Source organism: Corvus cornix, chromosome 3 (assembly GCF_000738735.6).
Source record: "Corvus cornix cornix isolate S_Up_H32 chromosome 3, ASM73873v5, whole genome shotgun sequence".
Lineage (NCBI taxonomy): Eukaryota > Metazoa > Chordata > Aves > Passeriformes > Corvidae > Corvus > Corvus cornix.
In genome coordinates this window covers 10,661,471-10,685,870 of record NC_047056.1, presented here as the reverse complement: position 1 = coordinate 10,685,870, position 24,400 = coordinate 10,661,471, and the positions used below count along the sequence as shown (strand labels likewise).

Sequence of the window (24,400 nt, the reverse complement as noted above, 5' to 3'; positions counted from 1 at the left end):
AGCAGCATCATAGCTTTTAACTTCTGAAATAACAGTGGAGAGTACTAAGCTACATGAATTCTGGCATTGCATAAGTGACCTTTTTTCAGAACAAGGGCAAAAATAAGATCGTACTCTTCAAAGGTGTTCAGCACCTTGTTGTTTTCTTTAGGTGCCTAAATTTCAAATGAAATTGTGAGCTCTAATAAGCAAATAGTTCAAGTATTGCTGATGCTTATGGTGAGGAGCCACTCCAAGTTTCATGAGAGACTTCATTTATGGTGCCAATGGGGAAATTCTACCCCTTATGCTCTGTATGAGCTTGTTTTCCAGACTTGCAAGGTCCAGGCTTAATTTATTGCCTAAGAATACTCCTGAGGGCTTACAAAGTCTGAGGCAGAACTCACTCCTTTTGCTGCTAATAGATAGTAAAATGAGAGCAAGCAACAACCTTTATATCAGCAGCAATATTTAATAAATTAAACAACACTAGGGAAGAATCCTGGGCACTGGGAGCTCATCAGTGCTGTTTAATTCCGCAGAAAAATGCCTGGTTTGACCCAGGCCAACCAGCAGACTCCCGGATGAAGCCTGAAATTAGCACTCCTGCAGGAGTTGGCATGGGACACAGATCTTTCTTGCTGTTTGCATGTGCCTGCTTGGTGCAGGAAGCTCAGGAGGTTTAAGGTGTGGACAAAAACCTATAGGACAAGCCCCACCAACCTCAAAAGCTCTGTCTTGCTTTTAGACATAAATAAAGGAGATACATAGCAGAAAGGGTTAATTGTACAGGTCAGATGTGCTGCTCCAGAACTTAAAAGCTCCAAAAGAAGAGGGAAGTGTCTGCATTTGCAAATGTGTGTGAGTCTGTGTGGGTGTGAGTGTAAACATGCACATTCAGGGGGATAAATCTTTCAAGAAAATCACAGAATATCCACCACCTTTTTTACAAGGAAAAGAGATGCCAAGATCTTTGAATTAATTATTCTCAGTGAATCATTCTTGCAATTAAAAGCCATACCAGCATTTCCAGAAAAACTTTCAGTTCAGTATATATAAACAAATTTAAAGAAAACAAACAAACAGACAAGAAAATGTGAAGATAAAAGGCTTGAGATAATAAGATTAAAGATGTTAATTGGAGACTGCGGCTCCTACAGACTCTAACAGTGGCAGCTGAGCTCCTACAAAGGACTCCAGCTCTGCCCTGCTGGTCCCAGTAAGTATGAGCCTGTATCCCACCAATGCTCTTGCCAAACCCACCTCACTGTGCAGGCTTTGACTCAGCAAAGCACTTGTTTAGGTGACAGGTTTGGAGTTTTAGGTTTGCGCAGGTATTTAAGATCTTCGGGTCTGTGTTTAAACACATAATTACAGGCAAGTGTCTGCAGAAGTGCTTTGAACCTGGGCAGTGATCCCCAAATCACACACGCCCCTCCCCCCCACCCAGCCTACCTCTCTCTGGCTCCCTTCATTCCTCACCAAGGATGCCAGCATTTCGCACCCCTGCCTCAAACCAAGACCTCAGTGGGCATATCATACTTGCTACTCACCTATAGCCCATGATTTTAAAGTCTTGAACTAATAAGCTTTCCAAAAGAGATGAATAATCTAAAGAACAGGCGGGGAAAAAACCGGGCAGAAGTTTTATGATGTGTTTGTTTTACTTTACACCCTGGATTTACAGCTGATGAACTCACGGGGAGTCATCTATTGTTCTTACCCTGGCACAATGGTTTTACTAGAAAAGGGAACCGATGGATTAAAGCATTTGACTTTAATTATCCCCCAGTTTCAGGTGTTGTTAGAAAATGCCTATCAGTTTTAAGCCTCTATTCTCCAGGAAACCACTGGGTGAGTATGTCTACAAGGAAAGCACACTCATGGGATAGGCAATGACCACATCAGGAGTTGGAAGGCATGTCAGTATGATTCTTCCCCCTTCAAACAATCATGTTTACATGCACCAACACATTGTAAGTGTATTGCTGCACTTCTGCTGTTGTAATACTGCATCTGCAAGAGATGGTGTCAGCCAGAATAACAAGCCAAGAAACACACTAAGTCTTTCCAATTAAGCTTTTTTCCTAACAAGTGTTTATTCAGGTTCACTCCAAATGCTGAAAAAGATTAAAGATTCCCTGAAGAAGGTTCATACCTCCTGATACAGCCAGAGCAGATGAGGGGGAAGGCAAAAGCTTGTGTGGTAATAGAGATGGGCTAATGCATTGCAACAAAAACATTTCAGCCTGAGAAGCTGCTACTGCGATCGTGGGCTGCCAGCAGGGCAGTGTGCCAAAACACTTCTGAAATGTGACTGTGGTTGTAGAGAGCAATAAGAAAATGTCTCACATGCCAGTGCAAACCTCTGCTATCCCAACAGAAAACACAGAGGAAATGGGAATGCAAACGGAAGCCTGGTAGTCAGCTGCAAGACCAGCCCTCACTCCCTGACGTACTTGTCACCCAAGGAGGTGCGAGACAGGAGGCGACAGAAGTGCGCTCACCCCCCTGCTCATAAATAGCTACAAATCCTGTCTGCAGTTTCTGGAGTTCTTCTGAAACTGTTGCTCCAAAAATGAAAATCTGGCCTGGTTACGTAAAGGCTTCTGCTGTGTCAGACCAACTCTGCTTCAGATGAAGCAGGACATGACTGTGCCTCCGGCCAGAATGCCAGGGGTTTAATTACTGCCTCTGCCGCCGAGGTCCCCACCAACCTCATACCAGTCATGACGTCAGCTGCTGAAATCTGCTTCGAGTCTGTAAAATTAAGCTGAGGACGTGCTGTTTCCCACCTCTTCTCCTGCCTGTGTGGATGCTACATCTCACTGGGCAGAGCTGCTCTCCTACGTGGTGTATATGTACGGTGCTAAGCGAAGAGGGAGAGCGATGGGCTGAAATAAAACCCCCACTGGAGAGCACTAATTGCTTGGGTCTTTTTCCCTTGTCTGCTTTCATGTTTTTCCCTTGCAGGTGTTCCATGCTGCCTTAGCCCTGAAGACCTCTTCTGTAGCTGGCGCCCACAGCAGCGAGCAATGTCTGAAAGGGAACCTTCCGAGGCAGAGCATTTCTGGCATACTTCCTGCTTGCCATCTGTCCACAGAGAAGCATCCTCAGGGCAGGAGCCTTCTGTGTCACAGGTTATATTCTGTTGGTACCTATCAGATAATAAAGCTGTTATTAATTAAGACAGGCTGAGCAGGGACTAGTGCTGTATATATAGAGTGAGCACTGCGCCCAGGTGAGTGGGAGGTAAGACTTGGAGTCTGGAGACCTACTGAGTATCTCAGGGGTCAAACACAGGATTTATCTAGCTGATACTGGATATTCACACTGTAAGTGGCAGTTCTAGGCTTCCCTAAAACCCTGTGGATGGAAATAGATAATTGTAGACCTCATGTTTCCACGCAAACCGTGACAGTTCATTCCATCCTAAATTCCTTTATACAGAGAGTCACCAGTGTCAAGCTGATGGTACTGAACTTGGACAGCTGAAGATGGTGAGATGAGTCTGACTCCAACTCATTTGACTTCTCACAGTTGTCCTTGTTAATATGGTGAGGGTGAAAACATTTTTCAGTAGGGTGGCCTGTGAGTGAAAAACACTACCCAGCTTATTTTTGTTTAGAGTTATATTCAATTACAGCACTGGCTTTCCCAACATATGAACAAAAACCATGTTCTTGCTAACATAATTTCTACTGATTCCCAGAACCCTGCACACACACGCATTTTTATGCTAGAAAAAACATACGTACCTTTGCTATGAAAAGACTCTAATATTTGAACATCATAAAACTCTCATAAAAATTAACTTTTTTCCATGTAAAACTCTTCCAGAAAAAAACCCCATTTCTAAATGAGATGTACTCTCAGCAAAGAGGACTAGATACATATCCCTGTCAGAACACATGGAAGAAACTAGAACTAATATCACACAGACGCTTTCATGCTGTAAAAGTCTGCTGGGTTAGGAAGTGGATTTACAGAGAGAAAAGCTTCTCAGTTATTCTCTGACACAAATCAATGTCACAGAGCTGCTCTGATGGAATGGAAGCTTCATACAGTACCACTGTTATTACATATTGATTCAGTGTCCTCAGGGGCTGTCCATTTAGCTGGTGTACTACTTTCAGAATGGGTTATGGTGTGTCCCATCATGCTGCATTCCTGCTTTTGGAAAGACCTGATGGAGTGACTGAATTGTTTTCCACAAGGATGCTGAAACCATGGCAGTTTCTGAAACAGGTGGCAGGAAACATGGACACCTTAGGACCAGCCATCCTAACAGGACACCAACTTGCTATACAGGTCACGGGTTCTGGGAAAATACAGTAACCTTGGCTTTCAAGGACAAATGGAAAGGTCAATTCGTCTGCAGATGGTTTGATCATTAAATGCCCTTGCCCTCCAGCTCCACTTGTTTAAAAGGCATAGCACTTCTTTAGGGATAGGAGTGGCTGCTGACCTCAATATTTAACTAATAATTAAATGTGATCATTGCAAAAAGGCAAAACCATCACTTTTTGACACAGATTTGCGAAGGGGGTTGTACAGGGACATTTGGGACATTCAGGTTGCTCTTGGAAAGACCTCTGTCACCCTGGGAATTGCCCACCAGAGCTGAAACAGCAGAATAAAGTCACAGAAATGATGGGGAGATTAGGGAAAGAGAGTGATGTGGGGAAGTTGGAAGGAGCTGGGAGAGACTTGGAGGAGGAAACAGATGCAAAATATGCTTTATTTATTCAGTGGACAAACAATGCTGCTCCTCCATCATTAACAATTAATCACCCTGGGCGCTCTGGCCTAAGACTGAAAGGGTTTAGGCGTGGTGACAGAAACTCCTACACCTCCCTTCCGTGTGCCTGGATCCAGCAGGGAAATACCTAAACCCCATCTACTCACCTACACCTCCAATATGAGGTACCATAATTGCTCAGTAATTGCAATTAACACCTAAAATGGTCAACACAAAACACTAAGAAAATGCATCCCCTACCTCCTCAAGGTGGATTTTGAATCCCACTGGCACATGGGAACAAAGGAGGATTGCTCCTTGCTTCACCTCTCATGTTGTCATGCCCAGATTCGGTGCATCAACCAAAGGGACTGTGACACTCACCAAAGGCAAGGCAGACATGGAAATGTCACCTTCAGTCTGAGATCAATCCAGCACATCCTGTCAAAGCACCCACACTGGCTGGAGGAAAGGAAAGATGTCGTGGCTTGTCTTGACATCAGACCACTGGGCAGCCAATGAGGAATGTTAGGTTCATGACACAGAAGAGATGGAGGACCAAGACCACCTAGCCCAGTAAAAAGAATATTCTTCTGGTAAGGTGTGAAGAAGAGGGATCTTCAGGTATCCCTCCTTGACCACCATTTGTGTATGTTGTCCAAAATAATTGTTTTTGAACAACAGCCAGTAAAGCCTCACTAGTCCAAGGAATATATTGGTAATCAGCAAAAAGTCTTGGTATTACGGGAAGAAGATTACTGAAGCACCTGGGGATGTAAAACATTCAGTAGCCAACCAGTGGACTAGATGCTAATGGGTGAGGGGCTTCCCCTCCAGATAAACTATCCTGCCAGGAGTAACCAGACACACAGGGATCCCACCCACTGCAGCACCCACTGGAAGTGTCACTCACAGCACCTGGAAGGAGAAAAAATTCTGTTTAGCAAACTTACTTTTACTTGCAAACTCCCATTGATTTTGCTGCTTCCTACAATATGAGTAGAGTTTCAGAGGCAAATCCCTTTATGAAAAAGACTCTAAGACCTCTAATTAATTTATGGCCATATCACACCATGAAACTCATGCCACTCATCCAGCAGCTGTCTTCTAGTCCTCAGAGAGCAAGATGCTCTCTTCTGAGCCATTAGAAGCAGTCTTAAAGTACCGGGGGGGTTCTTTAGAGGAAGTGCCTTCAGTTTTTGGCCAGCACACCTGTGGCACCCATGGCCTACCTTTAAAAGGTCTGTCAAAGAAAACCAACCTCTTATCAGCAGGTTTCAATTTACCATCAAGGAAACTGAACAGCCCCCCCAGAGCATTTTCAGAGTTTACAAACCAAGATGGCTTACAATCCGCTATGTTAGATCTTCCCATCAAAATTCCCATTGAACCTCTCCCTCTCTGGGTAACAAGATGTGACAGGACCATGACCCAAGGGGGCATGGCTGCAGGCATGAAGAAGCCTTCTCACTCAAGTTATTCATCAAATGAATAACATGAATGAGTCTCACTGTGTTGTGAGCCTCTCAGGACTCAAAGAATTTGAATCTACAGAGCTGGAAGTCCGATTTTGTCTCTCCCCTTGGGAAACATCTTCCCTTAAGTGGTTACTGAACCAACATTGTGAACATCCTTACTGTGCCACCCTTTATCCACTTTCAGAACTCTGTTACAGAATAGAAAATGTTCAAACCCACAGATCTGCAGCAAGAAAGTGCTGACTGATTGAGCAGTTCCATAGGATAAGGCAACCCCCAATTGCAATGCCAAGACAAACACGCCTGTGTGTACACGCAAGGATGTGTTCTTTGTGACCCCACTGCCTCACAGTGACCACAGACAACAGGAAGGCTCAAAAATTCTCAAGTACCCCAAAGTTTTGGGAAAACAGACAACAAAGCTGAGAAGCCAGACTCCCACAGTGTTGTTGGTGAGAGAAAGACAAGTGGAACCCCATTATTGTTACATCAAAGGCCAACAGCAGACAACCCTGGACTACTGGACTAGACACAAACTGGAAGAAACCAGGCTTTGCTGGCTCTATGGCTTGTGGCATGATTTGGTGCTCTCCCTGCAGTGTTGCTGTGCTTCCACTGCACTTGGGACACAGCTGTCCTGATTAGGTGAGGACAGGTTTGTTCTCCTCTGCTCCCTCACCTCTGCCTGCAGTACAGGCTCAGGAGACTCTTGCCCTGCTTTGCCACTGTCCTGCTAAGCCACTTTCTCTCTCATCACCTCTGTTTCCTCATCTTTGAAATGAGAATTACGACCTCTATGAGACACTTTGATACCCACAGATAAAGTGTGCTGCAGCACATATGAGCATTCTCTCTATTTTAAATACTAGGTAATACATTGCTGTGGGGCTTTTTTCTTTTGTTTATTCACATTTATTATTAAAAATGGAAATAAATTAACCACCCTGAAATATATATATATATACATAGATAGATATATAGATATAGGAAACATTTTGGATCAGCTTTCTCTTTTGAAGATAATTATGGGAGAGAAAGCAATTTTGAAAAAAAAGTGGCGAAGTGCAATGTTTAGAAACTGAGGCAGAATGTATTTGTCCACCCCGCAGTTTGCTGTTGCAATATTCCTTTTCTCTTCCATTTTCTAAGTCATGTAGAAAACATTCTTCCTAGATAAATTATTTAGCTCTGAACTGCTGCAATGCACAGCAGGATGCCTGTAAGAGCAAAGCACTGCTCATGGAGGGTACCTCACATGACCCAGACGGGAAGAGGAGTTCAGACTGCAACAAGTGCTGGGTGGGAACACAGCACCTGAAACCCGTGTGCACAGGCCAGGAAACGTGGCTGGATCAGCCACTCAGCACAGTTCCCATCTCTCCTTTTCCTCACAGGAACAGCCTCATGCCCAGCCTGGGCAGATGTGCTGACTGAATGGGGTCTTCTGAAGGCACTGTTGGATGATAAAGAGAAGTTGTGAGTCTCATACTGTACCTGCAGATATTCAGGACTCAGTCAGATGCTGGCTCTGCTCCTAATGCACCAAAACCAACAAACCACTCTGGACAAAGCAGTGGTGTCCAGGAAATCCATGCAGGGACTGCACTGCCCACATATGACTAAGTGCGGAATTTGCTCTGCATATAACTTGAACTGCTGGGGCCCACAATTTAAATGTAAAGATGAGATTCCCATGTTCCACATTTCATTTGCAGAAAGTACTTTAAAAGCAGGAATATTAAGGCAGGTTTTTTAAATTACAGGTGAAGAATATTACCTGTAGAGCTTTTCAAAATAGTGAACAGCCCCCACCCTGTCCTGCAGACACAGGAAGCCTCTTCTGGATTGAGCAGTGTCATGGTATGTTTGGATACATCATATTTACTGTACAAAGTACTTCATAAATTCAACCATATTTTATGAGCTCATTAGGAAAGCAAACAGAAAACTCTGGCAAATAAAGGCTCAACCCCCTCTCAACATAGGAATCTAACATGTCATTTCACTCTTTCACCACCTAATTCATTAGGTTTAGAACACCCAGGTTCTCTAATCCATAACAGCCCTTCCTGGCACCATGTCTTGCCCTCACTCAAGCCAAGTGGCCCTGATCTAAGGAGATCCCCTAAACTCACCAGGACATGGTCCTGGCCAGACTGCTTTAGGGAATCCTGCTGGGGCAGATGTTGGACCAGAAGACCTCCACAGGTCCCTTACAACCTCTACATTTGGGTGGGATACTCTGCTTTCATTTGTCTCCTAAAACACCTCAACTCAGACCTGCTGCCCGCTAGGAAGGATGCTGGGACAAGGAATGATCCCAAACTCAATCCTCCCTCAGGATTCTTCCCCATGCAACAGCTCCCCACTCCAGAATATCCAGTGGTAACACAGTCAGAAGAGTGGAAAGACCATTTTATTGTGGACATCAGCTGGGGGGGCCCAGGAGTCACAGCGCTTCAGCTGATGAACACAAATCAGCACCTGCAGCAACAGAGTCACAGAGCTCTGAGAAAACCAGAAAGGCAGAAGGAGGCAGGATTTTGTTCCCTTTGGGAGAACAGCCCCTCAGCAGAAAGGGCCACTGTTGAGTTGTCACCTGGCACCAGCAGACTGAGGACAGCAGAGCCGGGACTCTCTGTGCTCCCAGGCTCCCTGTCCTGCATGACAGGTTTTCTCCCAGTACTGCCAGCAAGGACATACCAGCGCTCCTGGTGGCTCCCCAACACTCTCCATCTCCCTGACTGGCACCGTGGGACTCCCCTTCCCTCCCTCCCACGCAAGCTCCCTCCAGTGGCTGCACGTCCCTGCACCACAGCACAGCCAGAAGCAGCCGGAAGTCTCCCACTGTCATTTCTGCTGCCCTCCACCAGCCTCTCCAGGCTCCCAGCATTGGCCAGACTCCACAGGGAAAGAGAGGAGTGGGAGAAGGCATGTAGTAATGCCTCTACTGCTCGGCTGGAGCACCAGCACTCAGGGACTGAGCCCAGAGAAGAGAGACACTCGATGACATGGAGGCAGCTCAACTCCAGGTGGATCACCAGGGCTCTCTTGGCTCCCTGTGGTGTCCTGTGCAGCAGGAACGGACAGGGAGTGAGCTGAGCTCCAAGCCACCTCTTCTCTCTTGTCAGGCAGCTCTGCCCAAGAGCTGCCCGCAGCCACAGGGACACCTCTGCCCAGCTGGGGAGCTGTGTTCCCCTAACCAGCTGTGCCTGGAGCATCCCCCAGCTAACCCAGCAGTGTGTCCCCCCACAACTCCTTCAGCTGCAGAAAGAGAGCAGAAACAGCCTCAGGCCCTGCTGCCCCCCAGAAGGAGAGCAGAGATGGGTCTTTGCACTCGTGGGGAAGGGCATGGGGGCAGAACAGAGGTGCTGCCCAAGCTCTGGCTCCCTCTGCCCTCTCTGTGGCATGGGCACAGTTGGGAATCTCCTGCCTGCCTCTTGTATGTGGGAACCACAACTCATCCGAAATTGGCAATGCAGGAGCCAGTGGGGCAGAGGCAGATGAGGGATGTCATGTCCTCATGGTGACCTTCCTGTTCTTCTTCCCCAGCCAGCTCCTTCCCCCCACTCAGCACCCACAGCTGGTCCAGGGGACAGAAGGAGCTGTGGGTGGAGGTTGGTGTCCTGTTTGCTACATCGAGAGGCAAGCAGTGAGCTGGAGGTGGCTTCCACTGAGTCTGACACGCATTTATGTATGTGCCCTCGGATCCTGGGGAAACTGCAGTAAATAATCTGCAAGACAGATATTTCCGACACACACATGCTCTGCTCCAGATGTGCAGCAGTTCTGTGTGCGACCAAGTGACTCAGCCACCAGGACCATCCCCTTAAACACCAGTTTACACAATCTGTTACTGAGAGCCCCAGAAAACCAGCTTCTCCAGCGGGTTCACACACAGCCAGAGCTTGACCCCTAAGGGCAAAACCCTTGACCGTAATAATTCAGGGGGCAACAAGAAGCAGTGAAGCCACATGAAATAAATGTCAAGAGAGAGGTGCTGCTCCCAGCCCTGGGTTGCCTCCTCCATCCGTGGGGATGTGACAGCACAAGCCTGTGAAAGCACACAGGCTGCTAAACACTCGCTCCACGCTGTCCGTACCGATAACTGTCACTCGTCTTTCCCACGGGTGAGCGTGGGAGGGCAGGCTCAGGAACATCTCCACCAGAACACAGCACCCCGTGATTTAGCCCCGGTGCACAGTGCCAGAGGAATCTGTCCTTGGAACACTGTGAAGCCACACAGCAAGGGGGCATGTACAGCATCTCCTGCTCCGCTCTGCAGCCCCCTGCCCCTTCCAAACCCCTGTAATTGTCAGTACCATCCTCTCCCAAGTCCTCCCAAGATACCCACGCAGGGTAAATTTATGCCTGAAAAAAACCCCTCTAACTGAGGATTTGCCGTGGCAAAGCTATAAAGGTAAAAAACCCCCCACCATAAAACCCAAATAATTGTTTATCAGCACTGGCATTTGAGTATAATTTTGAAAAGGAGCAATTCCTCTGAACAATTAAACACTTGGCTCCAACCACTGAATCAAATTTATTCCCAGACATTCTCCTTTACTGTATTACTCAGCTTTTTCCGAGTCTTACAAAAAACAGGACTTAGGTGCCTTGCCACCCAGAAACCAAAGGAAGCTTCCATGAAACCAGCAAACACCTCCCATCCTCTCAACATTGTCATTAAAAAAGCAAAACAAACCAGAGAGGTTCTACAAGTCAGCCTATAAACCCAGGCATGAGGAGAGTAATGTCAGTGGTAATGGGGCAAGAAAGGCAGGGTAATTATACCGCACCAAATTTGCAATCATGCTGCATTCCTTGCCAGTGAAGGCCAGCTAAGAATTAGATACACCTTTTTAAATCATCAAAGGGAGTGGCTGCAAGATATAAGGTGCTGGGATTAAGATGAAGTTCTGGGTTTGCCAGTTCTCAGCAATGGCTTTGGTGGCTGGGCTGGGCATGTCATTAACTACTCCCAAATGGTGTTCACGCCATGCCACTTCTTTTTAATCTTTATATGATTCTCTGCATTTCAAGAGTCCCAGGCTCCCACTGAGCAAAAGGCTGTACAAACCCAGAAATGGAAGACAATACCTATCCACAAGGTTTTTTGCACTTGGTCAACCAGACAAGTTTGGTAACTTGAACCTCAGCACCATTTTGGTGGTGCACAAATATTTATCATGTTGCTCCAGCTACTACCACAAGGTCTGCAAGCTCAGGCCCTCAAGCATGATAACTCAAGAGCTTCCCTGCCAAGAAAGCTGTTAAAAATACTGAATGGGGGCTATTTTGTACAGATGATTTAACAAGCACTACATGGGTGAGGGAACAGATTTGGATCAGACCTCTCCTTTCTCAGAAGAACAAGCACAGGAGCTTAGGTGAAGCACTCACCCTGCAGCTCTTTGCAGAGGGGAACCTGCTGGGAAGCTGGGTCCCAAGGAAGCCCCTCCATGGGTGAGAGGCACAGTGCTGCCCAGAAATGGAACCCTGCTCCATGGACTGCTGGGCAATGCAGGTAATCTCCTGGAGAACACCTCCCTCAGAGAAACTACAGGAGTGACGATCATGCAGGCAGGACAGCAGCACACAGAGGCAGAGCTCCTCTCTGGCTGCCTCACATTGTTCGTGGTGTACACAGGATTTTCAGTGTCATCCTGGGCTGTTAAAGGTTAAGAGGATAACACAGCACAAAAACAGAAAGGCACAGATCACCACAGCTTTAAAAACTCATGAATGTCCTTTTCCATCAAAATTCCATAGTGTAGGTTGTTCCAGTCAATCCACGGCCAACAAAACAAATGCTGCACTTGTGCTAGTTTGGGGAAAACATGCCAAAAAGACAAGCACAAGGCAAAGCAGCTAGCCAAATGGACAAGTCTTGCTATTTAATTATTTTGAAATGACAAAGTTCATTTTAAACCAGCTACAAAACAAATACATAATGACGGCCTCTCCCTTCATAAAACATCATGCTTTGGCACAAACGACTGGCTGGCCTGATTTTATGTCCAATGAATTTAATCTTATCCAACAAAGTGGCTCTCTGTACAGCAGAGAAGACAAAGGGTTCTTAAAAGAGCTCTTTGGACAATGTGCAACACCATACAACTAAATGAAAAAAAAAACCAACTTAGGATGATTTCTGTTTTCTCTTAGGCCAACAAAAAAGAAAACATAATGCAGTTGGCATCAGCATCGTGGTGAGGTGAGCAGCACACAGGAGCTGAAACCCATCAAACTAATTCCGGTTCCACTTTGTGGTAAACTTGTGAATGCACTCACCTGACCACTGTAAAGCCATCTGTTTCTGATGTGTGATGGGTTCGTGTTACTGCTCTATTTACAAATTCAGTCTCCAGCTTTTCCGTGTGGTGATGAGACATCCAGTGTTTTGGCAGGAAGGAAACAGTCCAGTGGTTTTCCCATGCCAAGACCTGGGCCACAGGGATGCTCACTGCCTTTGTGCCCAGCTGTGCTGGTACACCCTAAAGAAGCCATGACTTCAGTACGTGACTTCCAAACATGAGCTTCTATGAGCCATCCCCAGCTGGGCACCCAGAGAGGAAAACATGCCCAAATTAGTGGGCACTACTGAAAAAGTAGCCAAGCCTCTAAACACTTGCACAATCTGTACTTACACTCAGTACCTCTTGATTTCTCAAATGGCATCACCTACTGATTGCAAGTGTTTCCCAACGGACACCATCATATTGAAACCCTAAATATTGCAGTGACTTTGCTTCTCCCACTCCACTTTACTCAATGTAATTAATCCTCACAGCGCCTCAGAGGAGGAAGGACAGGGACATTCACCAACCCAGCCCAGTGTGCAAGCGAGAGGCACGAAAAGCCAAGGGACCTGTGCGAGGTCCTGCAGAGCACGTGCCAAGTCCAGTTGCTGTGTCACGTTTCTAAAGGGATGCTCACGCCACCAAATCCCAGTGGTGAGGAAGTGATAAGAAAGCCTTCCTCAATTCCCCCCACCCAAGACCCTGAACTCATCAAAAGGACCACGACAGCATGTTTGGCGGGTTGAGTCACTCCTGCTGTGGTACAGGCGAGGGATTCCTGGCGTGGCACGAGCAGGGCCGGCGGCTTCGGGCGGAGGTCGCCGTACTCCCGCAGAGCGGGACACCCGCAGACGCCGCCGCGTTGCATAACGACGGCCACTGCATGTCAATGGGAGCTCACCGGCACGGGCCGGCTTATGCAATTACCGCACCTCGCCGGAGGCTGCAGGGACGGCGGGCCCAGGGGAGCTGCGGCCGCACTCGGCCGGGAGACTGCCCTCACCCTCCGGCCGGAGCTCTGCCCACCGACCCCGCTCGGGGTCTCAGACCCCTGAGGGTCCCCGCCACGAGGCACGGACGGGAGCGGGGTGGAGGTTCATTTCCAAAGGCCCGAGCCGTGTCCCCACCTCTGGAGGAGGGGAGTCACCCAGGACGCCCGGCTCGGCACATCCTCGTTGCCGGGGTGTCCAAGCTCGGACATAAAGGTGATCCCTGACATGATGAGCGCGGGGCTCCTGCGGCCCCTCCCCAGGCACCCATCACCTGCAGGCGCCAGGTGAGGGGCCCGGACTGGCGGGGCCCGGGCTCACCGCCGTCCCCCCAGCCCAGCGGAGCCGCGCTCTCCCCGTACGCCGAGGGACGGCCCCGCCGCGGGGCTGCGGAGCGGAGGAAGCGGCAGCAGCCCCCGCCCCGCCCTGCCCGGCTCCCCCTCGGGCCAAGGGCTGGGCTCCCCGCCGGGCGAGGCAGTGCCAGCCGGCCACCTCCCCTCCTCCTCTTCCTCCTCCTCCTCCTCCTCCTCGCCTTCCTACTTCTGCACCGGCTCCGCTCCGGCTCCGCCGCTACCCCTCCGCCGCCGGGGCTGCCACAGACCCCCCTCCCTCCATCCCTCCCGCCCTCTCCCCCGCCCTCCGCCCTGTCCCCAGCGCCGCCGCCGCTTCCACAAGATGGCGGGGACCGTGGCCGAGCGGGACGCGCTGGTGAGTGCGGCTGTGGGCACCGGGACGGGGCTGGGGGCCGGGCAGGGCACCTGCGGAGCGGGGCGGGCTGGGGGGCTCCACCTGGCCCTGCCTCAGCGGTCCCCTTTTTACCTGCAGAAAATAGAGGACGGACATTTAAACAACTCCCTGGGATCTCCGGTGCAAGCTGATGTGTACTTCCCTCGCCTGGTAAATCACCTTTGTTTAATTTTTTTTTTTTTTTTAGGGTGGGGGTGGTGGTGTATTTTATTTTGTCAACCCCTTTACTCCCCCCCCGCCCCCGCTCAGCTCCGGCTGCACAAGGGCGGCCGCTGCTGATGCCGAGCTGACCCTCGCCACCTTCCCCCTGTCCTTTCCAGATCGTTCCCTTCTGTGGGCACATCAAAGGAGGAATGAGGCCGGGGAAGAAGATCTTAGTTATGGGCATAGTGGACCTCAACCCCGAGAGGTAACACCTGGGCAGGGCTGCCCGCACCGGAGGCACCGGGCCCGGGGAGGGGGCGAAGGGGGCGACCACCCTCACGTACACACACACACATCCACACGGATCCCTCCTTTCTGGAAAGGATTATTTTTATCATTTTAAATATAGCATGCTGATTTCTCCTTTGACCCATAGAGGGGGCATTTCTTCAAGGGATTCCGTTTTCACTTGGGAGTGAAGAAGCATATCAAGCATATCTGTCTGCATATATGTACACATATATGCACAACGCCATGCACACACACACATATATATGCCATAACCATGTCCTTGTCTCTGCTGAGCTTTCAGAGAGCTTTGAACAAGCTGATCTGTCTTCCACCCTGAGCTGCTATATGGCTTCAATAAGCTGAGAAATAAGACTGGCGGCATTTGGGGCTTATTTGATTTTTTTCTGGCTGAATGAGAACTGTTCTGTTTGTGTTGCAGCTTTGGCATCAGTCTGACTTGTGGAGAGTCAGAAGATCCTCCTGCAGATGTAGCCATAGAACTGAAAGCCGTGTTTACAGAGAGACAGTTTGTCAGAAACTCTTGTGTAGCCGGAGAATGGGGGGAAGAGCAGTCGTCTATTCCTTACTTTCCATTTATACCGGACCAGCCTTTTAGGGTGAGTACCGGGATGGCAGTGGCTTACACCGTGTCTGATAAAGTGTCATTTGATACGAGTTGCAGCAGAACCTGATGTGCCTTTCATGAAATCAGTGTAGCCTGCACTGCTCCAGTTGAGACACCAGTTGCTGGTTTGTTTGTATCCATCGAGTTGCATGGAGATCCCACTGCTACGTGCAGCTGCAGGCAGTTCAGATGGGGCTGTGAACACCTCACCTGGGTGCTATGACAAGTCAGAGGTTGTAATACTGTGTGATGAAGCACAATTTCCTGAGCTTAGTTTTATACCCATAAATTAAGAAATACCTCTATGTTATTACAGGCAGTGCATTACAAGTTATTACTGGAGAATGTTAATATTCAGTGGGACTGCTGTATATTTTGATGGTTTTTTTAATGGACATACCATTTGCAATTTAGTGCAGCTAATAAGGATCGTGTTCATCCTTTGTCTCCAGGGATGTTACGTTCAGGTTGACCGTAGGTCTTCGTATTAGCAGATTAAACAGCTAAGCAATAGTGGTATTCTTCTCTGAACCCTGGGATTAAACCTTCCGTCAAATTTAAATCTGTAGTCACTTGAAACTGGTGTATATGGAAAGTGCTGTGGTGCTGTGGATGGACTGGGATGACCTAGAAGCGGATTCCCATCTGTAATGTTTATGGTTATGTGAAGATGTCTTTGCAAATCAGGACTAACAAAGTATGCAGCTGCAGAGGGCTGCTTCTCTCTCACTACATTGAGGAAAAAAGGCTGCATGCCTTTTCCATGCAGCTGACCCAGAAAACCCCTCCTCCTCCCTGTCCCTCTTAAAAAACCTTACTGGCCCCTCTGCTAAATGCCAGTGCTGTGACCAGCTGCCAAACTCTTAATCCTTCTTGCCCCCAAGATAATCTCCCCCAACCCCAAAAGCTCACCATCTCCCCAGATGCTTGGTGTTTAAGAGGGTGTTTATGACTGGTTTTGCTGCAAATTGGTTGCGCTCTACTTGCTTCTACAAACTCACCCTCCCATCAGAACTGGCAACACCCTTTGCTGGTGTGGGAAATGCACTTGAAAAGGCTTGGAGGCTGGGTCCTGCTCCATCTGAGAGGGTTCCACTGCCTCCTGCACTGGGTGGTGCCTGGGCCCTCAGACAAGCCAGACAAATTACCCAGAGCAAGTTTTGTGCATGTCCCACTAATGACAGTTGAAGTTACAGGACAGCAATAGCGCACATTTAGCATGGGAGACTGTAGAAAGGGAGTTGTTCTTTTGCCTTTTTTTCCTTCTTTTTTCCCAAATGCCCAAATGGAATTGAGGCTCCCAATTGACTTTGTACCTTTGATGGTCTCCCTCTCAGTGAATAAATTAAACTATTAAGTGTTCTTGCCAGCTACTTGTGATCCAGTCCAATTAGCACTGTGGCGTGGCCGCGGGTGATGTGAAAAGCGGACCGTGAGCAGTGTTAACCATATCTTTTACATAACAAGGCCTCAGGCAGGCACTGCCGCAGTGACACAGGAGCTCCGTGGCAGCACAGCCGCTTCCCTGGTACCTGGTGCACTACCAGGGATCCAGGAGTTCCAGCTCTCCTGGACTGCCTGCTGCCATTTCTCCCATTGCAATGTACTCTAAGTCACTTGGGCTTTGGCTCAGTCAGTTTGTCATGGGCCCTGTTCCCATTTTTATACACTGTAATAGCAGCAGAGTCAAGTGTCTGGTAGCAGCATTTCACTCCGGACTTCCAGCCTCTGGAAATGACCCAGGATTTACATGTGGCTTCCCTGAAGATTTTCTCCGTAGTGTGTCTAGATCTAGAGGTCTCCAAGGGCCTGTAAAAGTGCACATTCTGTGCTCTCGTGTCCCAGCTTCCTGCCGGGGCACTTCCAGCAAAGCTTAACAACAGGGCACCCTCTCAAGCCACCCCTAACATCAGGAAACTCTCAACGTGTCCAAGCTTGTTCAGCTCCAGACTTTGTTGCTTTTCCAGAGTATTTCTGCAGGTCTCTCAGCAGGAGGGATGAGCTGTGTCCCTCCCTGATCCTGTTTGTGCATCCTGCGAACAGTCTAGCTGAATTCCAGCAATCCTGCACTGCATTTCCTTCACTGCAGCCCCAGGATGGGGTCTAGTCTGACAGGGACTGTCTGCAGCCCCGGGAGTGAAGGGTTTCCAGTTCTGCAGCAGCTGTGTATGTGTGGGAGGGGAGGACAAACTTACATCCCCCTTCCGTGTTTACTCCCTTCCAGTAAATTAAAAGCAGTGTGGAAAGCATTGCTGAGGGAACTGCCCAGTTATGCAGCAAAAAAACCCCCCACCAAAACCAACAACTTTGTAGCAAGGAATGTAAAGTTTGGGTTGGAGATAAAATTTCCTCCTCCTGTGATTAGCAGTTTGAGTCTGTTTCTGGCATTACTTCAAGACACAAAACCTCCCAGTAGCCAGTGGACTGGGTTCCAGCGTGCTTACTGCTACGGCAACGTGAGATTGGATTAATGTCCCTGTTCAGCAAGAGCAGATCCATCATAGTGTAACTGGTGTCAAAGGCACAAACTGGTCTCAGCCTTGCCTCTTGCATGGCACGTAAGTAGCACAGTGTGCAGCTGCACCAACACTATTTGAAGTGTTCTTTGTGTGCTGTGAAGTAACTTCCCAGTTACACTGTGAACAACGTGCTTCCATGTTTTATCTTTTACAGGTTGAGATACTTTGTGAGCATCCCCGTTTTAGAATATTTGTGGATGGACATCAGCTCTTTGATTTTTACCACCGTATTGAAACACTCTCAGCAATTGACACAATAAAGATAAATGGAGATCTTCAGCTTACAAAACTGGGCTGAGCTTGTTAGGACTGCAGATTCCAAACCAGCTCAGGTGCCATCGTCTGTTGGGAGCAGTGACAGCCGGCTCTGGACACAGCTATGGTAGGAAGGCTGCCCTGTTCCTTTTCCGCATGCAGTTCTTCACTCCTGTGCCGATGAACCGGGCTGTTTTTTATCCTAATGAAGAGCACTGTTGGTTAATAGACATTGAGCCGTTTTTCTTGGATCAAAATAGCCCACCTGTGCTGGATAATCAAATTGGAATGGATTCAGAAAGACTTGCAGTCTTGTTTCAAATCTCACAGAAAAGGCAGTCTCTGAAATGCAGCGCTAAAACCGGTTGCTGAACAGTAGTGACAACAAAAACAAGTTTTTCTTTTGCAAATACTGTTTCTGCACTGAAGTGGAGTAGTGTAGCACAACATAGGGCCACGTGCTGATGTCCTTACCCAGGGCCTGAGCCTGGTTCCATGGAAATCAATGGCAAAACTCCCACTCACTTTAATGGGGTACAATCAAACTGTCTAGTCCTTAGTCAAGCACAATTCCCACTGATTTCTATGGCATTTTTGCACACGCCTTGGGGCCTGCCCTTCTGCTGGTGTAAATCAGCATTAACTCCATAGCTTGTAATGGAATTTTGCTGATTGCCCTCAGCTGCTGGTTTGCCCCAAGGACTGTGCAAAAACTGACTGAGGGTGTGTGGACACAGCCTGTGTATTTTAGTCAGGGAATTTGCATAGAATGTAGATCGTTATGAGTTTTTGCACAACGTATTGTTAATACAATTTTTAAAACTTATCTGTAGTTTATTTATTTATACTCATTGTATGTATTATTAGTAAAAATGAACAATCTTACTGACGGTTAAGAACAGCAAAGTGTAAACATTTTGAATGTACAAAATGTCTTAGGTTCTTTGGGTAAACTTTACATATCGTTCTTGAAAAACCATGTTTCCTATCGCTCATTTAGTTACATTTTAATGGAGCCCTCTAGGCCCTGGGAAAATGTGGGCATGGTAGTTGGTGAGGGGAACTCTGCATATTCACTAAAATCTGTTTTTCAGGGCTTACTAACTTTGCTGCACAGGATAGGTTTGAGTTGAAGTCGATCCATTTTAAAAATTTAAACAGCAAATTTGTGGGTTTTACTGTGCTTTCACAACCTGAGAAAAAGTTAAATTTGGCAATCTCTTAGTTCAGAAAGAGAACCGGCCTCTTTCCAAGGGAGATGGGCGATTTTTTACACTTGTTTGAGAACATATTTGGCCTTTGATATGACAATTAAAACTTGTCTAGACAGCCAAGTTATTAATGCTTGAAAATCAGCTACGGCACATGAATAATAACTTTAAAAGTAGCTTTTTAAATAGTAGGTATAGCTGTATAAACACAGTCATTGCGCTACACTATAAGTGAACACAGCCACTTTTCTTGACTTCTTTAGGACTAAATACACTTTTTTTCCTTGGCTGCTCACAGTGGACTTTAGTGGGTCTTTCTGAGTAGTTATAATCATGATATAAACATACATTTAGGCAATTTTGAAAACACATAATATAGGGACTAAAACACAGACTATAAAAACATCCTTTGTAGCACAGTATTTAAGGAAAAAAAAAAAAAAGCCAACAAAAAGAGAAGAATCTCACAAATGGAACTATATTAAACCTGCAATAAAAGTGGGGTTTAAAGCAACCAGAACTGGAATATCCAAAGTTAAGGGTAGAATGCCAATGCAAAGCCTCATTTTGTGCTAATTTGGCCTGCAGTTAAGAAGCCTTAGACTGCAGGCTGAAATTCCAACTGTGGCTCTAGTCCAAAGCCTGTTGAGGTCAATCAGAGTGCTCTGAGCATAGAAGCCTGATTCTTATTTCATGCAAGTGCAAATCTCTTTGTAAAGCCCGGGGGTTGTTGCTGCTGCTGCAGATGAATTAAGAATCAGGCTGCCACCTATAAAATACAAGTTAAAAATTTAATTTTTAGCCTTAACATTTGACGTTCCCTGACTTTTCTTCCTACTTCCAAAATAAAAGAGAACCTGTTGTTTTCCAGATGATCTTTTTATCTGGTGTGTGGCTTTTAAGCTGTACATCAGATTCTATTTGTACTCCACATTGAACTGAAATGTTCCCGTCTTGCTCTGTTTTTACTCTTTTACATGATACATAATGACTGTGTCATTTTCCATTGTATAAAGAATGCTGACAGTGTTTCGGTACAAAATATATTCTTAAAAATTATGGTAATAAAAATCCAAGGGAAAGGTGCTTCTACATGAGGTATTTTGGATTTTTCTCCAGCTTGGAAATTCCCTATGGTTCCAAAGCTGATGCAGGCAGAAGATGAATTGTGTTTGGAGAGAAATTTAGCACCTAAATGTGCCTAGTGCTTTTTCCAGCTGGACATCCGAAGCCAGGTTTGCTGAGTGCCTGGGCCTGGCCTGCTGGGCCAGTGGGAAGTGTAAGTAGCACCATGACCCTACAGTAGCACAAACCCAAAGGGAATCTCCCTGACAGCCCACCAGTAGAGATTCCCCCTCCATGTCTTTACTGCATCCCAGAAAAAGCATTTTGGCTGCCTTGGATTTTCACAGCCCCCACATGTTTTCTCTCCTGCAGGGGCCCGGCACAGCACAGTGCCTACACCAGGGATGCCAAGGTGAACTCAGTGCAGTGTCAGGGGCATCTCTGGGTGGAGCCAGGGCCCGGTGATCCTGCCTTGCTCCTGTTCCCACCCGCTGTGCTGGGCACTCCCATTTGTTCCTGCTCCAGGAGTTTGCTGTCTGGGGAAAATGCTCTTTTGACCCTGATTCTGCTTTTGCCTTTGCATAACTCTGCCACCTGATCCTGCCCTGTTGTGGTTTCTGAGCCAGGCTTTGAGGCAAGAAAGGCTGTGAATCCTCTTCTGATGGGTTATGGCTTGGCTGAGAGCTCAAGAAAGGGCAGAAAGTCGCAGTTAAAGAAAGCTTCCACATCTATCTGTCTATCACCTGATTGGAAGCCTTTTTATTTTTCTTTTGCTCTTGGCACTACCAGGCGATGGCAGGCGAAAAAAGGATGATGTCTGTGTAACCAAGGGCTGTTCCCCTCGTGCTTGACTTACACAGGCTGATCATGTTAAGAAGCAACTGAGAACACTTGCACGTGCAGTGTAAGTCAGAGAAAACTGAGGCCTTAATTGTTTCTACTCAGTTGGACTTTGGGTCAAATCCAAATGTTTCAAATGGGAGACTGCACTGCAAAATTTATACCTGAATTTTTCAGTCTCCACAATTTAAGGACTATTCGTATCTTCATTTTGGATATAAGCCCTAATAGACATGAAATAAAGACTGTTTCCAAAATAGGCCAGGTTTATAAAATGTTTTTCAGTAGGGACAAGTAGTCTGTGAGCTTCTTGGAAACTGCAGTTCTTCAGGACTTCAGGAGTGAATGAACCAGCCTTTGAAATCTTATGCTAAAATTTATTAGCTGAATATTTCCGTGGTTTCCTCTGAATGAGGAAGTTGATTCTGCAGAGAAAGAAGTCTTCAATGGGTAAAACCCATGTGCAGAATCACTCAACTTAGCATAGCTTTATTTTTCCAAAGAGGAAAAAGAAAAAAAACCGCAACTAACCAAAAAAAATCACAACCAAATTATTTAGTTATGTTTGGGATTGGCTGTGATAAATCTGATTTGATTTAAATAAAACAAAACTAGGTTATTGCCTGTTCAGAAAGAGCGTTGAAATATTTCAGTGTCATGTGAGGTAGTCTGTCTAAACACATTTCACACAAACGCTTTTTCACAGACAACTTGCTAAAACTCTTACAAAATACCTTCTTTTTGTGTCACGATTAGAAATGTTTGCCCCACCTTGAAAGAACATTTTGTACTAAATATTCATATGTTGTCTATGAGAACTTGCACTAACATATTATATTCTCCCTCCCCTCCCTGGCTAGTTTAAGCAGAAATAGGTGTAATATTGCTAAACCGGTTGACTGTGACATGTGCTTGAGGCCTAGCATCTTTCTCAAGGGCTGTTTTGAGTAAACAGCCTGAAAACCAAAGGGAGAGCCTGAATCACCATTCTGCTATGCCAGCTTTCCACCCTTGTCACTCTCCTGCTGTGAGGCTGAGAGTGAAGCCCAGAGATTTTCACGCAGGGAACAGCACTGAGATTTTTAGCTTTGGCTTTGAAACTATTCACTGTGGAGGAAACAAGGCCAGAGTAGCCACAGCGCCCATCAGCTTGGTAGTGAGGTTGGGGTAGCATGATGCACTGTAGTCCTAACAGAGCAGGAGTTCAGAGGGCATTAGTGGGCATTTCAGAGCCAGACAAGAGCACAGGCTGTGGAGATACAGGGCAGCTTCCCAGGGATGGGTTTTTCCCACGTTTTTGGCTGGTACCTTCTGCAACCCCCTAGCAGGACATGTGGCAAAAACCAGCATTGCTTACAAGCTTGGACAGCATGGATTGGTTCATGTTCCTACTTGCCTGATGTGAAAGAGGCTCCCAAATAAATAACAGGAGAATATAGGAGTAGCCATGCCACTGAGGTATTTTTTTCCACGCTGACATTCAAGCGTTATATCCAATTTGAGGCTCATTTTGCCTCCTATCCACAGGAAATGTTCCCCCCAGAATACCTCAGCACTGTTTTCTGCACTGAGGCTACACAGAGACACTTCCATGCAGAAAACAGCAGAACCACAGTTCTGCTGAGCCAGTTAGCAACCTCCCAGCACCCCTGGAGCTGATGTGACAATGTAAGGAGCAAGAGTTAGGGGCTGAGGCAGCCCCAAATGCCCTCTGTGATAAGCACAGAAGTAAGGAAGAAAAGCTTACGCCAGTGTAGGAACGGTAAGTGAGCTGGTGAGGGTTTTTGTAATTGTGGTATTGTTCTGATTTTCTCACGTGGACCAGAAAGCACACGTGAAAGTCACTTTGCAATGAATGGTGTGCAGGGTTAGAACCAAGGCCAACCCAAACAGGCAGAAAAAAAATATTGAGCTGCAGACGCCCTATCTGGCTTTGATACACCCTCCCAGCTCCTCCCAGCAATCACTGCTGTTATGAACATAGACAATTACTACAACAAGGAGATTCAGCAGCATGTGCAACATCAAAATAATAAACTCCTACTCTTCCACAAGTCCTCCCTAGCTCCTGTTGCTAGGCCTCTCCATCTGTCTGTCAACAAATAACTATGTCCTTCTGCTTTTAAAATCCATGTCAAAAATCCCTTTGACTTTCATGGAAATAGGTCCCTAAGAAAAGAGTTATTTCTAGCTCTCACTCTCCAGTTATTTTCAGCTGGGGCATACTCTAAAACTGAGTTTATTTTTAAGTGTGAATAGAGGACTATTTCTGACTGCATTATACATTGGATAGAGTCAACAGGAAGCACAGCCTCTCTCTGCTGCAGGAACACTGGTTTCACAGTTTGCTGGTGAAATGTCTTGTATTCCTTACCTTCTGATTTTAAAAAGTGAGAGTGTGCACAAAACGACCGGGCAATAACAGTAATATGTATCACTCACCACAGATCTATTTTTATGTGTTGTGTTGATTTCATAATGAACTTTTAATAACAATAAAACATGAAATCTTCACTAGGTTGTTCTGTCTTTTATCTGAACTATCAATGCTCATTACATATCCTCTTGACTTCTTTAACTTCTGGCATTTTTATCTCCTGTTTTTCAGTCTCTTTCCCTCATTAAACTGTAGTGTGAAACTTTAGAATGAGATGTGCAGCTTTGGTAGCAGCATGTGTAGAACTGCCTTACAGTTTAAATGCACCGTACAGAACAACGAAATAACTTCATTAGAGGAAAGAAAAGCTTGCTGACTCTTGCAAGACTCCTGCTGACATCACTGGGCAGTGTAAGCCTCAGGAGTTAACAGGCACGACTCAGACCTCAGAGCCAGGCTATGAGACACAGGTCACTGATCACTTCTGCACAGGATAAAACAGCAGTGTAAGTCACACGTGTGCTTCAGCTCACTCCGGTGGGGCTGGATTCATAGGTGAGTGTTACAGGATGAGTAAAACCACCAGATCAGCTCCAAGGGCACATTATCATGAGATCCAGTGTTTCACTTTTTGGTGTTACCTTAACTAAAGTTCACATTGGCCTGACTGAGTGCAAGAGGAAACTTTAAGGTCTCAGCTTCTCTCGGTTAAAGTTATTGAAAAATTCTGCGTGACCCAAGTGGGTAAGGGTTATGCCCTACATCCTGTTGTGGCTGTAAAACACAGAAGAGGTTTTCTGAGGAAAACCTCAAAATTCAAACGGTACTAAAGCAGTC

General features: G+C 46.7%; 1 protein-coding gene across 1 annotated transcript; it reads left to right on the top strand.

Moving 5' to 3' along the window:
- Positions 1 to 13,962: 13,962 nt before the first annotated feature.
- Positions 13,963 to 23,700, top strand: LGALSL (galectin like). Its single transcript, XM_039568704.1, has 5 exons — positions 13,963 to 14,197; positions 14,315 to 14,386; positions 14,557 to 14,645; positions 15,111 to 15,288; positions 17,970 to 23,700. Exons 1-5 carry the CDS (start codon positions 14,165 to 14,167, stop codon positions 18,111 to 18,113), a joined length of 516 nt encoding a protein of 171 aa, XP_039424638.1. The 5' UTR covers positions 13,963 to 14,164; the 3' UTR covers positions 18,114 to 23,700.
- Positions 23,701 to 24,400: the final 700 nt, after the last annotated feature.